At 34.4% G+C, this 16185-nt stretch overlaps 2 protein-coding genes across 2 annotated transcripts; both read left to right on the top strand.

Annotated features, from left to right (window-relative positions):
- Positions 1–8386: 8386 nt before the first annotated feature.
- LOC110732088 (heat shock cognate 70 kDa protein-like) lies at positions 8387–9670 on the top strand. The gene is made up of 3 exons (XM_021912001.1): positions 8387–8957; positions 9030–9213; positions 9487–9670. Exons 1-3 carry the CDS (start codon positions 8387–8389, stop codon positions 9668–9670), a joined length of 939 nt encoding a protein of 312 aa, XP_021767693.1.
- Positions 9671–9682: 12 nt separating this feature from the next.
- Positions 9683–10030, top strand: LOC110732087 (probable mediator of RNA polymerase II transcription subunit 37e). Its single transcript, XM_021912000.1, has one exon. It carries the CDS (start codon positions 9683–9685, stop codon positions 10028–10030), a length of 348 nt encoding a protein of 115 aa, XP_021767692.1.
- The last annotated feature ends 6155 nt before the right edge of the window (positions 10031–16185 follow it).

Raw genomic sequence — 16185 nt, 5'->3', positions numbered from 1 at the left:
GGACCGCCAAAGAGAACCAGGTTCCTCAGCCATGCTCGACAACTCTCTATCGTCGAACATTTGGCGTGGTGGAGGAGCAGGAACGACAAAGGCCTCGGAAGAGTGCTGTCTAGCAACTCTCTCTCCTAAGTACGCAACCGCTCCGTAGGTACCCAGAAAGTAACGACGCTGAGCAGAGTACTGTGCAGCTAATCCAGGGACTGTCCAACCGCCCCATGGCCGGTATACTACCTCAAGTCCCTATAAAAATACCAATCGGGTAAGAACATGTCTAAAACGTCGCAGAAGAGCAAGATAAGCACCAAAAATCGTACCGAGGTGATCCGACTCCGGAAACGTGCAGTAGACAGGTCCACATGATGGCCGCCCCAAGTGGCGCTCACCGGATACCCCCTCGGCGATGGTCTCGTCGGCGCAATGGAAGGAAAGTATTCATAAAACCAGATCTACAAAAAAGCTAAAGCATGAGTAAATGCTTATTAAACATATAGGGCTAAACTTTATAGGGAATAATGTTTACCTCTACGACTTTCCAGAAAGCAGACAAAGCAACATTCGTCCTAAGCGACACGAGTCCCTTAGTGCGCGAACGAAGTTAGTATAGGCCAAGCTGGCCCAGTCATAAGTCCCGATCCGCCGGAGATCGCGAACAGCAGGGAGGTAGTAAAGCAACGCCCTACTACCCCTTTCAGGGGAGAATGTCCCTGACAGCAACATCAGCACAAAAATGCGCACCCGCTGCTCTCGGGTGGTCGCATCATCATCAAGAGCCGCTGCCAGCGTCGAGCGGCGGATCCCTCTAGCACTGAGCTGAGTCGTCTCGACCTCAGCTCGGGCCCGAACAACAATCGGCCCCAACAGTTCCTCGACCTCTGGAGAAAAGACGTCGATACCGCCGTCAAATAGCAGCGGCACAGAAGAGAACTTTAGTCCTGTGATGAGACTGAAGTCTGCAGGAGTGACCATCATCTTACCCCATGGAAAATGAAAGGTGTTGGTGGTGTCCCAAAAGAACTGCACCAGAGCGCGTACTACGTGGTGACCCCCGCTGGAGGCAACCATAGCCTCGGAGGTCTCAAACAGGGCAACCAATCCGCAAGACTCCCATAAGAGTCTCGTCTCTCGATCTCTGGCGATATGCATCCTATACAAATCGCCTAGCCCATCGCAGCCAGAGCCGTGATGTCGTGTCCTCCCAGGCTCGGTTCCCCGTCTCACCCTCTCAGAAATGTGGTGGACAGGGGCAAAGAACAAGGTCTGCTCATCCCACTCTGGGAGCTGACCAAGCGAAGTGGACGGTGTAGTGTCGTCCTCTACGGGCTCATGCTCCCGTCTAGTGTTTCGGGACCGTGAACCTGAGCCTCGTTGTTTAGCCATGCTACATTGTGCAGAATTATCTTAAATCAAGGTTATATAGTATCTAAAGGTTTTCCTAGCCGCACGATACTATGTTCGCAAAAACAAAGTACGTAGTACTAAAACAGAGCACAAATTCAAATTGAGCATGACAGCATTTTTTCAAGCAATCAAACAATTTCTTGCAACACCATAGTGATTATTGTGACAAATTGAGCAAGAATTGCTAGCAAAAACATCAAGAACAAGCCACATTGTTTTCACGACCTTAGGAGGTCCAACAATGGCAGATTGCTCATTTCTTCGCCAAATTGAGTCAAACAAGTCTCAAATTACTCCCAAGGCAATATACAAACATAAACAAGCAATTTCATGGCATAAAACTTGATAAACAAAGCAAATTGAGCATCATAAGTTTCGAATTTTCATGAAATTCGTGAATGAACATGCCAATAACTCATAAAAACCGGTTTGAGTTGGAGGAAAACTTACATAGATTGGGAATATGGATGAAAAGAGCTTTGATTTGCAACAAATTTGAGCGAATTCAGTTGAGAAACGAATGAGCAACGATCAATTGAAGTTTCGACTTCTTTCGAGCAGCGTTCGCAACAAACTAGAGCACGAAATGAACTGAAAATGGGAATTTAAAGTGATTCCCGTGCTGGCGCCAGTCCCTAGGCATTGGCGTCACATTCTGTGCTTGGCGCCAGACACCAATTTCAGCGCATGGCGCTAATGCCATAAGTCTGGCGCTGATTGATTTTCAGCGACGCCAAAGCAGCCAGCCACCTTTTGGGGTTGTGCTAGCCTTCTGCAATATATTTTAGGTTCCTTGGTACGCCAGTTAGCCCCTCTAAGCAATTTGACATGATTAGGTAATCGGCTTGATTACATGAAGTGATCGACCTGATGAAAAGATCGTCTCACTAAGCTTAAAGCGCCTGAGCATTGGCTCATTAACAAAAAGCACCGACATACAGGTTCATTGGAAAAAGGCACTGACATATAGGTTCAAGAGCAAAGAGCGCCGACGTACAGGCATAGCAAAAGGCAAGTTCAGGCGAACTTTTTAAAGATCGACGAACGTGGATCTTCGGTATTTTCCTTTGGGAGATTATCGCATCAAATGAGGATGACTTCAAGAGAAGATGTCTTCGACATCATTCCCTAGCTTGCGGAAGGTTGTCACAAACAACTGAAGGTAATTTCGGGCGAAATTGTCGTCGATCATAGTTCCTGAGGCATGGAAGATGATCATAATGCGGATGAGAATTATTTCAAGAGAAATAACTTTCGATGATATTCCCTTGGACGTGGAATATTATCATTGCGGAGAAGGTAGTTTCAGGAGAAGCAATCTTCTAATTTGGAAGCAGTTACGAGGCGTAGCGGTTTTCAAGCGGGATGGCATTCTCTAGCTTGCAGGAGGTCGTCAAAACAACAGTAAAGCAGCAACAATCGGTTACTTTCAGAGACGTGTGCCCGACGGTGCAAGATATGTGTTTCTTAACTCTTTTATCTGTTTAACTAATCCTAGTTTTGCAGGTATCGACGTTACAAGATTGATTTAGGATCGCAGAACGTTCTGAATCATTCTCCGTCCCTATCGATACTTTGGCTTTCGTTTTTCGAAACTTGCGTTTCTCCAAACTCAGTCAAAGTGGGGGCTTCTGTAGACACCCATTTTTGTCTCCCCAAAACCAAACCCAGTGATGAGTACCTTTCACGTCGAATCATAATCGAATGAAACGAAAGTGTGGAAAGGTCTAGTGTTGCGGAAAGTTTTATTTCTTTTCTTTTCTTTTCTTTTCTCTTCTCTCTGTTTTTGAAAACTTTATTTTAAGAAAACAGCCAATCCAGTTTGGTTGGTCCATGATATGGGTCCAATAGTGGTGTAGTTGGATGGGGCTGCAAAGACCTTTCCAACGATATATTATAAGCCCAATTTCGATGAATATTGAGGAATTTATGGCCAATTTACTAAACTGGGCCCGGTTTGAGCTTTAAGTACGGCCCAATGATCTAGGGGAGGGCCTAATTTGATTTATCATTCCTAATGTAATTAGGAATGGTTTTGGTGTTCTAGAACATTCTAGAAGGTTTTATCATTCTTAATTCAGTTAGGATTCTTCAGAGTTTTAATTAGATCAAATAGCATTTTCGACTGAAATTATATTATTTTATCTTCCAGTACGGTAAAATTATCGGATTTTCGAAAACGCGTTAAAATCCGGTTTGGCGTCCAACCCCAGGCCTTGGCGCCTGGAACCAGGATTGGCGCCAGACGCCAGCCATTGGCGCCTGGCGCTAGCCACTGGTCCTGGCGCCAATGAGCCAGGGCTGGCGCCAAGTTGGTTTTTCGATCTTCAGACTCTGTTTTGATAAATTATCTTTTTTGGATGTTTTTCTCTATAAATATCGTATCAAAAACTCCGTTTTCATTCACGGATTATCAATATTTATTCATCATCTACATCTATCATTCACCAATTCTTTTATTCTTAAGTTTTAATAAACTCCGTTTTCATTCATCATCCACAATCATCAATCGTCAACAATTACTTTATGAATCATTAATCTTTTAACATTCTTTCTAAACTTTACTCTTTAATAGAAAATTCCGCATTCACAAGATCTCGATACACCTAGCCATATTCGAAGTTGCCTTCGCCCTAGACGTGAAAGGTTTTTAATTTCTGAGGGTTTGGTCCCAAATCTCTCTTTCAATAATTTAATTGTTTTGATTATTATTTTTCCTTGAAGTTACTAACGTGTGTATTTTGTAATTAGAAAGAGGTACGAGGCATCCAAGTAAGTACTTTAATGGTTTAATTGATTTTATGATGTAGATATCATGCTTAGATCGTTATTTTGATTCCTAGTATCATGTCTAGGGTATCTTTAATATTAAGTATGATTTAAAGTATGATGCTTCCTATGTTCTTTCTAATGTTTATGATTCTGATTTATTATGATTATTTATTATGTTGCTTGATATGCATATTATTTTATATTGTTATTGCTTGATCACCTTTTATTGCAGGTTAAAGGGAATTGGTATTTGCAATCACGCTTAATAAGATAATTAATAATCTTGTTAGGTTAATTGTGATTATAATTCAAGTGATGTCCAATAATAGTTTATATGTGCATTAAATTCAACCAACATAGATTAAACAGGTTTAGGGTTAATCTATTGATTGTATGTTAGTCAGAAAGCGCACATGAATACGAGCAGAATAAAGTAGAGGCCTATTATTAGGGCAGGTTCAATCTCTTTTAGGTTGGATTTGTACCATCATCCCCGGACCCTTATTTGGTTCATGACCTTATGGAGTTGACGATCTCTTGGATCGTTAAGGGGTGTAACCTTCACCTCGTGAACGGTTTACAAGTTCCTTAAAAACTTGTTGGCGACTCTTTTGCTCTATCTTCTTCCCTTTTGGACGCCACCACACTTTAGTGTATGATCACAGTGGGGTTCAAGCTAGTGGGATTTTAAAGGCTTGAAAATATTCCCTACACCTATCAATCTTTATTTCTAAAAGAAAAAAAATAAATAACGTAATAAGCCACAATATGCATATTACACGATTTTTTTAAGCAAATGAGCTTTCCACTTTATATAATGTGTTGCATATTTTAGGTGGTTGGATGATTTAAATTAATTTGAAGGAATTTTTTATATTAAGAATGAAGTTTAATAAAATATTAAGAAGTTCAATAAAATAAATAGAGAAATATTTGGAAAAAAGTGGTAAATCTTGTAATAGAGGAAATAATGAAGACATTATTATTTTCCATATGATATATTAGACCTTTCTTTTTTTAAACTTGCAAATATTCTTTATTATCAAATATTTATTAGGAATTCTTTTTTAATGTGTGCTCATGGAAACATGTTAGAAAATATATATATATATAAATAAGATATAATAATGAGAAAAAGATCTCAAACTTTTTACTAAATAATAATTTCTTTTCTTAGTATTTTTTTAGGAAACTTTTCTTAGTATTTGATTACCCATAACTGATAGTTTATAAAGTTAACTAATATACATATTTGTGATTTGTTTATACAATTTATTTGAGAGTACAATATTAAATTTTATTATTTACATACAACACATTCCCTTTTTGGAAAAAAAAATTACACATAATTAAATTGTTCTCAAGTAATTTTTGTTATTTTTATTCGTTTAGCTCTAAGGCCACATATGCTTTTACATAGATTGTTTAAGTATGTATTTGATGGTAATGTTAGTTTTCAATATATGAAATTGCATTAAACAATAATCGATCACAATGTAAATAGATGTATTGATATTAAAATTGAAGTCCATAGTTATATTGTAGTATTTTTTAAAAAAATTTATTACATTTTTACTATTATGTAATTTTTGTTGTTTAGATAATCACAAGGACATGTGATGAAAATTGATCATAGGATCCCCTAAAAATAGGACAGAAACTTTAACAAACTGAGCTGTTTTTTTAAGGGTACTAATAACTATTATTTTGTGTTAATGTATTATTTTTTTTATATATAAAAAATTGAAAGATTTTGAAAAATTATATTTTCAATTCAAAAGTTATTGATCAAATATGGACTAAGGAGGTGATGAGACATTGCATGTATTATAAGTAGATATAAATATCTTGGAAATAAATTGCAGGGACAAGGATTGTACAGGCATAATAGGTGATACGCGGGTGATTGCGTATAACTGGGTATAGATACCTTGGTGAATTAGGACAAAACTATTGTACTAGATATTAAGTTAAACACACATTTTTATATGTGGTTCACAACACGAGGTGCCCAGGGTTTTTTTTGGTTTGGGCTACTCGGTCAATTAGACGTAACTTGGTTAGGGATTATTTAGCCAGTTAGGCGTAACTTGATCATGGGCTACTTGGTCATTCAAGGATTACTCGATCGGTTGGTCAGGAGGTACTGAGTTGGTGAAGGGTTATTTGATCGGTTAAGGGTTACTCGGTCAGTGTTTTAGTGTGTGTCAGCTTGTCACACAGTGTGGCTGACCACACCTAAAAAAACATTATAAGTTTAAGTTGTTGCATTTAATTTGAATCCTTTAAACATAAGAGTTAAAAATTGTTTTAATAAGTATTGTCCATACATCATTTAATTTTATCCTTCTAAGAGGTTCGTATCTTGATTTATTATAATTAACATTGAAGATAATTTATGATTAATGTACTAATTTATACAAATTAATTGTTATTCTAATATTCAATTAATTTACCCGTTAAAAAATTATATTCTATTCATTTAAGGTTTTATGCGAGATAAAAATAATGATTTTTAGTAAATCGTGCATTGCACGGGTACAATACTAGTTAATTACAATTTTTTTTTTAGGAATTTAATTACAATTTTAAACAAAGATACTAGATATTCTCATTTTCCCACTTTATTTTCCAGGAAAACTCATTGTCCCACTATTTCAAACAGAAGTTGGGTAAAAGCCCTGGAAAAAAAAGTAGTGTACTTTGAGAGTTTGAGTAGAGTAGTAGACGATGAACGGAGGAAGAAAGGCAAAATTATGACCGACAATAGGAATCGATCTCGGAACCACTTACACATGCGTGGGAGCATGGTCCCCATTGCAAGACTGCGTTGAGATAATCACCAATGAATTAGGCAACCGTACGACGCCGTCTTGGGTGGCGTTTAACGAAACGCAGCGTTTCATTGGCGAGGCTGCCACCAACCAGGCCGGAAATAATCCCACCAACACCATTTTCGTTTTTTCTCTTTTTCTCTCTCTTCTATGCTTTTACGTTTTGAGATTGTATGTTATTCCTTTTATTTTGAATGGAAACCCTTGTTGTTTTGTGGTTGTAAATGCGTTAGTGTTTATATAAATTCTTTGAATTAACTTAATTTATGAAATGTTGTCATACGACATCCATAATAGAAAAAATTAAATAATGTCAAGTTATAGACGAGTTGTGTCAATTCTTTATACCCTATATCATACCGCTAGTAAAATTTTGTAACTTAAAAAATAAAATTAACTTGTTATTGTGTATAATTTTAACATACAGAACAACAATGTATTTGGTTGATTTGATTTTAATTGGTCAATACGGATTTTAAGAAATAAGCACAAGCACAAACAATATGTTGAGAATCTTGTTTAGGATCATTATTCCCTCTGTCCAAAAGTAATGGAGATAGCCTATTTTGAGATGTTCGGAAAATAAATTTCTTGTTTTTTGAAATAGAAAATACTATAATGTATTAGTGAAATGAGGTTGGCTTGTTATTTGCTCCACTTTGAATGATTGTTTGGGAAACACTTTAGAAGTATTTCTTTTGTAATATCATTAAAAATGGAACCATTTTCGTCAAAGATTTATTAAGGGACAACAAAAAGTTTTATTAGGAAGCTAGTGTCTTGTTGTGTGAGTATAATATTGAAATTTTATTTCTGTAGTGTTGATTGTCTCACTTAAATGTTCAGGGCAATGCATTTATATTAGCAAAAACCGTAAAGAATTACCCGGTTTTCAAGAAATTGTCTTGTTCTAGTCAGTGTTAAAGTAGTTGTCTTCTTTGGCTTTTGGTCATGAATTACTTAAAACCAAACTTTTGAATATATCTTGTTCTAGTCAGTGTTAAAGTAGTTGTCTTCTTTGGCTTTTGGTCATGAATTACTTAAAACCAAACTTTTGAATATAAGATGTGATCAGATTTTTGTTTCTGAGTTAGCGATATGTAATCATAATTTGCAAGTGTCATGTAAAATCTGTAAACTCATTTTGAACATTTTTCGGTGTTGTTTGCATCTTACATGTGAAGAGGGAACATGCTTTCCTTATGAAGTCGTAGCTACTTGTATTAGTAGTTTTGTGATGATATCTTTCAGTTGGTATCATAATTGCATACTATTGGAATACAATGATGGGATTTGATTGATTTTGGAAATGATAATGAAAACCTTTCTTTTTTCATGTCTTAGATGCAAAGAGGCTTATAGGTAGAAGATTCAATGATGAAATGGTACAGAAAGACATGAAGCTCTGGCCATTTAAAGCGATTCCTACTGCTGATGGAGATAATTTCAAGAAGATTGTAATTGTAGTTACTTACAAGGGTGAAGAGAAGCAATTTGCTCTAGAGGAGATATCGTCAATGCTTCTCATCAAGATGAAACAGATATTAGAGACATATCTTGGTTCAGAAGTTAAGAATGTTGTTGTTACCATTCCTGCCTACTTTAATGATGCCCAACGACAAGCAACTAAAGATGCTGGTGTTATTGCTGGCCTGAATGTTATGAGGATTATTAACGAGCCAACAGCAGCTGCCATTGCTTATTGTCTTGATAGGCAATGTACTAGCAATGGTGCAACAAAGAATATTTTGGTTTTTGACCTTGGTGGTGGAACTTTTGATGTCTCTTTGGTCGCAATCAAGAAGGGTGTTTTCGAAGTAAGTGGTGATACCCACCTTGGTGGAAGAGATTTTGACAATAGATTATTGAGTCATTTCATTGCCGAGTTTGAGAGGAAACACAACAAAGATATAAGTGCCAATCGCAGGGCTGTTGGAAGGCTAAGACCTGCTTGTGAGAAGTCTTAGTGACTCCTCTCTTCAATTACTGAGACTACTATTGAGGTTGATTGCCTTTTTGAGGCAGTAGATTTCTCTTGTAGCATAACTCGTGCACGATTTGAAAAGATGAACAAGGAATTGTTCCAAGATTGTATGTTACCTGTTCAAATGTGTTTGAGAGATGCCAAGATGGAAAAGAGTGAAATTCATGATGTTGTTCTTGTGGGTGGATCAACTCGAATACCAAAGATTCAGCAACTATTGCAAGAGTTTTTTTTATGGAAAGGAGCTTTGTAAAAGTATTAACCCGGATGAGGCCGTGGCATGTGGAGCTGCATTCCATGCTGCAATCTTGGTTGGTATAAATTTAAATAAGAACCCTGTGCTTATGGATGTTACACCTTTGTCCCTTGGTATTCAATTATACTCTGATGAAATGCAAGTAATAATTCCCCGGAATACACCTGTCCCAACAATGATGGTCGGCAAAGTTACTACTGCGTTTGACAACCACTTAATGGTAGATTTTCCGATATTTGAAGGGTGAGAGACCCACATGTATTTTCCCTGCATAACATTCCTCCAGCACCTCAAGGCGTCCCTCAGATTGATGTCTGGTTTAACATCGATATTGATGGCATCTTAACAGTGTCTGCAGAGCTTGTTGGCACCAACAACAAGAACCAAATCACCATTACCAATCATAGTGGGAGGTTATCAAAGTAGTCGATTGACAAGATGAAGAAGACTGCCCAAAAGTACAAGGTTGACGATGAGGAGCGTAAGAAGGCAGCCTTACTTAAGAACAAATTGGAAAATTATGTATACGAGGTAAAGGGAACCTTAAGCAGTAGTGGAAAGAAGATGAATAACAAGGATAAAAGAAAATTAGTTAACGCCATTGAGAAAATAACCCAGTGGCTGGAGTGGAACTATTTGCTTGCTGAAGCTGTTAAGTTGGAGGAGAAAATAGAAAAGTTTAAAAGCATATGCGAGGCTTTGATCACACAGATGCACCATCAGGAGGATGGTTCTGCTAAGGCTAGCAGTGGTTGCTCCAAGATCGATATTATAGAACTTGATTAAGCTTTAATCAATTAGTGAACCTGACTATAACATTTTGTCATTAGTCTTTTAGTACTAGTGAATTCCATTAGGCAGATATGAATATTGATGTAAATTTATTAGGTAGCGCATGTACAGTTAGTTATCACCTGTATACTTGCTGGTGTTGTGTATCCTTTGCTTTGCTATAATATGTTTGCTCATTTTTCAGGTTAATTGCACCATGAACCCATGATTTGGAGATTGTTTTTTTGCTGACATAGCTGTTAGCTTGTTATTTTGTTACACCTGAAAGTCTGAAACTGAAAATTTGAAAGAAGACAAAGCTATAAAATCCAGTTTCTGTCTCAAAAAGCTCATCTCCACTTATTCTTTTTTCCCTAAAAATTGGGGTGATTTAATGGCACATAAGTTGGGTATGCATCTACGCAATTTAGTACTAATATTTTCCTCTAGATTAGGGATGTCAATTTTTATTTTTTTTATAAAAAAAAATAAAAAATTTACAGATGTCAATTGGTCCAAGAAAAAAACTTGAACTAGACTGGTTAGTGGTTACTCACTTACTCTGATTCATTATTTAGAGTCTGAAGACCCAATAGATCTAGGTTTTTGTGCTCAGGGGACTAGGGTTTGGCCGTTTGGGTCTAAGTCGTCTAACAGAGACCAAGACTGGGTCTACCAAGATAAGTTGATAAAAAAAAACCTCAAAATAATCAATGTTGTGTACTAATTTTGCTTAGAATTTGATTTCATGTTACTGTGAATTATAACTCTCAGCATGAGTGTTTTGACACCAAATGCATGACACCAAATGCATGCGTTGAGCTCGCGTTTACAAGGGTGCTGGCCAAGCAAGTGTAGAAAGGGCTTGTGAGCAAATAGCAACACAAGCGAGAGAACAAAGCCTACGTGTACTCTTATCTATTGATGATATATAGAGTGGATTCGGGGATTAAAGGTCGATCGGGGCTTGTGACAACCGAACAAGTTGATCTGAGGCGGCCACACACCGGTTCGACAAAGTTTTTAATTTGTTTGGAGACTCTTTCGATTTTTATTTATTTTTGGGTGCTTAAAAACATGTGGTGGCATAATACTCCGTATTATGGCTTTATTTATTTAACTTGATTTTCTTTGAAATTATTCTACATGAAGTTATACAAGATTAAGGGTTAAAGCATGTTGTTTTAAAATAAGCTAATTAAAGTTGAAGACTATTAGCTAAAAATCTTTGTAACAATTTTATAAATTTCATTACAGAGTATTACAGTATGTATTAATTACTCAACTCTTCATATAATCTCCAAACTATTGAATATAAATTATCAATTCATAATTTCTTGTAATGGTGACTTAAGAAGGAAAAAGGGCAAATTGCTAAAATAATACTAATAATAATTAAGGGAATATTAATTAGGTTAATTAGATTCAGTGGACACTCATGCCACTTACTTGCTCGTACTTGCTCTCACAAATCTCTTTCAAGATCACTCTACTAGTTGCCCCACTACTTGTTCATCTTAACTAGTTGTAATAATCTAATTTATTTATTTATTTTACTATTTATTTGCTGACATAGATAGACAGGTGGAAATTTTCTATAAGTTGAGAAAGAAGATGAGACAGTAAGATGGGGGACCCACGATTGAGATGTTCCTCTTTGCCCCCCTAAGCTACGTTCTTGTTAATTATTTGATCATATTTTAATTTTATAAATAATATTAGATGATCATATTTAATTTAATACATGGCTTACACAACTTTTATTCTATCCAATCATTTTCTACTTATAATTGACTTGCCAAAAAATTTCAAGTTCTTAGAGTATAGTATTACTTCATGAGTACATGCATGCCAATAGAACTATTACACCATTTGGTCAACCCAACTATTTCACTCATCATTATTGTAGTTGATAATGAGATCCAAAATCTATAGAAAATTTTCAAATAATTCATTGGCCGGCTTTCCAAGAGCAAATTTTCTAATTACATAGAAGTACTTTTTGGTATTACTACTCTCCGTAACACTCAACTTTACTAATTAAGATGTTCAGTTTTAGTCTCTTACTAAATTTTTCATTATATGAAATTTATTTACTCTTCCTCCAAAAAAAAAAAAAAAAAAAAATCATTTATTCAATATAATTTTAAAAGGAAAGTGTGAAGGCTGCGCTATATTGATTGATTCTAGACAGATCAAGTATCAAATATTCCATATTATCTTGGTTTGAAATATCAATTAATAACTACGGAGTATAACTTATTAACTAGAATACATTGTCCAATCTAACTACATGCCAGTTATAAATATTAGCTTATCGTGATTGTACTAACAGTCTAACTTATGTGCATAGTCAATCAAGATTATATATGAGATGCGGCTTAAAAAAAAGAATATTTCAATTTACAATTTCAAAATGTGACATATTGAAGTACCAACTCACAAAATAGGTAAGTCATTTTCACTTTCACCCTAATTGTTCACTATATATCACACCTTGGTAGAGTACGTGAAGATGAGACGACCCTTGTAGTTGGTTAGAAGACATGCATGCATACATATAAATTGTCTTGATTAAGTTAATATCCAAATGAATTAGAAATATGGTTGAATGGAATCAAAATAAACAGAAATGCAATCCACTATACAAGTATCTTAGTGCATTATTTTTATCAACCCATAAATACATTTAATTAGGGCAGTGTATATTGTTGAATATGTCATGTATGGAGAGAGTACAAGACAAGTGTACTGAACAGCTAAGCTAAGTAGAGAAGAATCAGGCAATTAAGCAAGAGTGCGCAATTGCACTACTTAGCTTAGCTTGGACTTGTACTGAGTACGTAGTTCTCCACTAAGTTGCCTAATTCGATCAGCAACTCAATCACACTACCTTTTTTTTTTCTTTTTTTGTATAAATTTATATAAAATAATTTTTATGGCATAATTGAGGGACCAAGTATATCGGTTCCCACGTTATATGGCAATATGTTTGACATGGTTCGTGGTCCCAGGCCAGTTACTACTAATTACTACTCCATCTTTCTTTTTTCATTTTTTTCATTTGTGAATATAATGAGTGATAATTATTATTTGTATTACTGGAAGAAATTATTTTGTTAAAAAAAAAAAAAAAAACTTTGTAATAAGAAATGCTTAATTTAAGGTCATAATTATTAAAGTCATACATATAAGAAGTTTTAGCTAATAGAATTCTAGCATATGGCTTAATATGATTGGTGCATTACATGCTTCATGCCACAATGCAAAAAGGAAATTATAATTAGTATTCTTAATTATTCGATCGTTATATCCACAAAAATAATCTAGTAAAACATAGTCTTTACAAAGTAACTTTTTCATTTGATTGAATGTTATCCCATTTGTCAGTTTTCACTTAATATATGATAGAATATAAATGAATTAAAAAAAAAAAGGTACGTTCGGATAATTAAAATTCAAGTTTAGAAACACTACGTACCTTAATTAGTTTGTCTTTGGTACATGAGGAATGATGCAGTTGACGGGTTGAGTATCATGAAGTAACGCTGTCTTATTGCATGTTTAATCTATTTGTTTATGGGATATAGAACAGTATATACTTGTAGCTACTAGCTAGCCCCTATTGTAAGTTGACAAGAATACAGGATGAGATGAATAATACACAACTAACACAAGTCAACAAATAACAGAAAAGACAAATTTGATTAATTCATAAGTTTGGTTAAGACCATTATTAAGTTATTCTACTTCAATCCAAAAAAAATAAAAATAAATGAAGATTTCAATTTACCAATTGTAATTATAAAAAAGTCTAAATTTTAATGATAAATAATGTGTACATATATAAAAAGTTTAATTTCCTCTTCAATTCATGGAAAACATGAAAAATTGAAACAACTAATGTTGCGACATCATTGCAGTAGATTAGATAGCAAAAGTTGGCAATCACTTAGGGCTTGTTTGGTTCACCTTATTTTTTGTTAATCTGATCTGGTTTTGATTGATATGTTCTGAATGTCAGATTTGACCAAACTTTGACCTTATATATACGATAATCTATACGGAAAAAATATATCTAGCCAGTGGGGGTCTTGCTAGATTCGTAAAAATGTGCATTTTATAAATATGTGATTTTCATAATTTTTTTCATTACGAAATTATAGATATTTAGCGATAAAAAACTGCAGATAAAATGATGATCTGATCTGAACTCATTTTTTCTGATATGATCTGTACTTTTTTTTTTCTAAAATAAGTAAAAATAAGGTGAATTAAACAAAGCCTTAGTTTGAAAAGTATTGTTCCTTGAAATCTAGTGTAGTTTCTATTTTTTTTTTTCATTACATTAATTAGGATTTCCCCTTGTGATGAGAGTTTTCTAATATTTCATTTTTTTCTTAATTAAATATATAAATAAAATAAAATAAAATAAATAAATAAGCATTGCGAGATTGATTGTAGACTTGCAATCCACACTTGGTGACCCATGAATGATCATAGAGACATTACAGTTGCAATAGAGTAGTGCCTTAGCCGTAGCATTCATAAATATCATAATATAACAATCTGATGAATATTCTTATACATTCCCATTAGACACTTTTTGAGTGTATATAAAGATTTGCAATAGGCAAAGCAGACAACTTTAAGATTGTTGTATCGATTTAGACAATCCTTATACTTTCTCCATTACAAATTATTTTTACCAATTTGACTTTTACGACTCCTTGAGAAAAAAAATGTGATCAATATAATATTATTCTTTTTATGTTTTTCAAAAAAAAAAATATTCTTTTTATGGAAATAATAAACGCACCATGTATATAGCTATGGAGGAACTAGAAATGGAGGAAAGTTATGCATTTACTAATGCATAACATTGATTAAAATATTATAAAAACACATGGTAGAGAGAGAAAAGAGGAGAGAGATAGGAAGAGAGAGGCATGTAGGTGGACCACACCTATTTTTTGATCGGATTGTATCACGTGATGGGGGACCACATGCTGATTGTTCCACTGAAAGTTTATATAGTACTATTGAATCCCCAGTGGTACTATTTACGCATAAATTTAGTACAACTGAATGCATATATAATATCATTATGTGCACATATAGTATCACTGTATATTCAATGATACCATTTGATCATCCAATGATACCAGAATATTTATTCGTTTGTACATATGCATAATTACATGAATACCCTTGGTTATGCATTTCTAAATACCTAACATTCCTCCCTTTAAAATTCCTCTATAGCTATGTGCCTATGTATGTTAAACATGTCACTAGCCTTCTCACAGTTGGTAGTGAGTCAGACCATCATCACTCATGGTATATAAATTTATACCATAATTCTCTTTCTACCACTTTCTCACTCCTCCACCTCATTTATACCACAATACAATATACGTTTTCTAAAAATCACTCCACCCATGGTATAAAATTTTTTTACCACCACACTTTCTCTCTCTTCATATCACTATCAAGATTATTCAAACATGTGACCTCACGTATATGTATATGAGATCACATTCTTACCATCTTAGCCAATAGTAACTCATGTCATTTATACACACATAAATTAATATATGTTTAAGTAAACACATAAAGAGGATAAAAAAAAAAATTATTATATAACGTAGAAAAAAATTAATAAAACCGAATAGATTCAAAAAATCAAGACAATGTTAAGTCTTTTTTTTTTACCAACATTATGTCATTATATATATTTAAAAGTTGGTAACCCGGTGCCACGCCCGGTCGCCCGGGCTACACACTAGTTTTAATTTTATACATCAAATGAGCGAAACAATTAGACTTATAGGGATATATTTAGGAATTAATTACGTAATTATTATTGATTTATAGATGAGTAGATTGATAAATGAAGAATATAATCTTGTTGTAATTAGAAATTTTTTTATTTTATTTACTAGGGGATTGATTTATTAAATTAGTAATTGGAAATTTATAAATTTACGAAATACTTGATTCATAAAATCTATGTACTATCTATCTATTAAAAGGCGTTGATTGTTTTTATCGAGAATCGAAAATGGGTCCATAAGAAAATGCATAAGAAGTCATACCTACTTTGCTATCTGATAATATAGTTAATTTATTTTTCTTAAATATAGTTAATGTAGACCACGAGAGTGTTT

This window comes from Chenopodium quinoa, unplaced genomic scaffold, assembly GCF_001683475.1.
Source record: "Chenopodium quinoa cultivar QQ74 unplaced genomic scaffold, ASM168347v1, whole genome shotgun sequence".
Lineage (NCBI taxonomy): Eukaryota > Viridiplantae > Streptophyta > Magnoliopsida > Caryophyllales > Amaranthaceae > Chenopodium > Chenopodium quinoa.
Note: the sequence above shows the minus strand (reverse complement) of the source record. Positions and strands in the feature narration are given on the sequence as shown.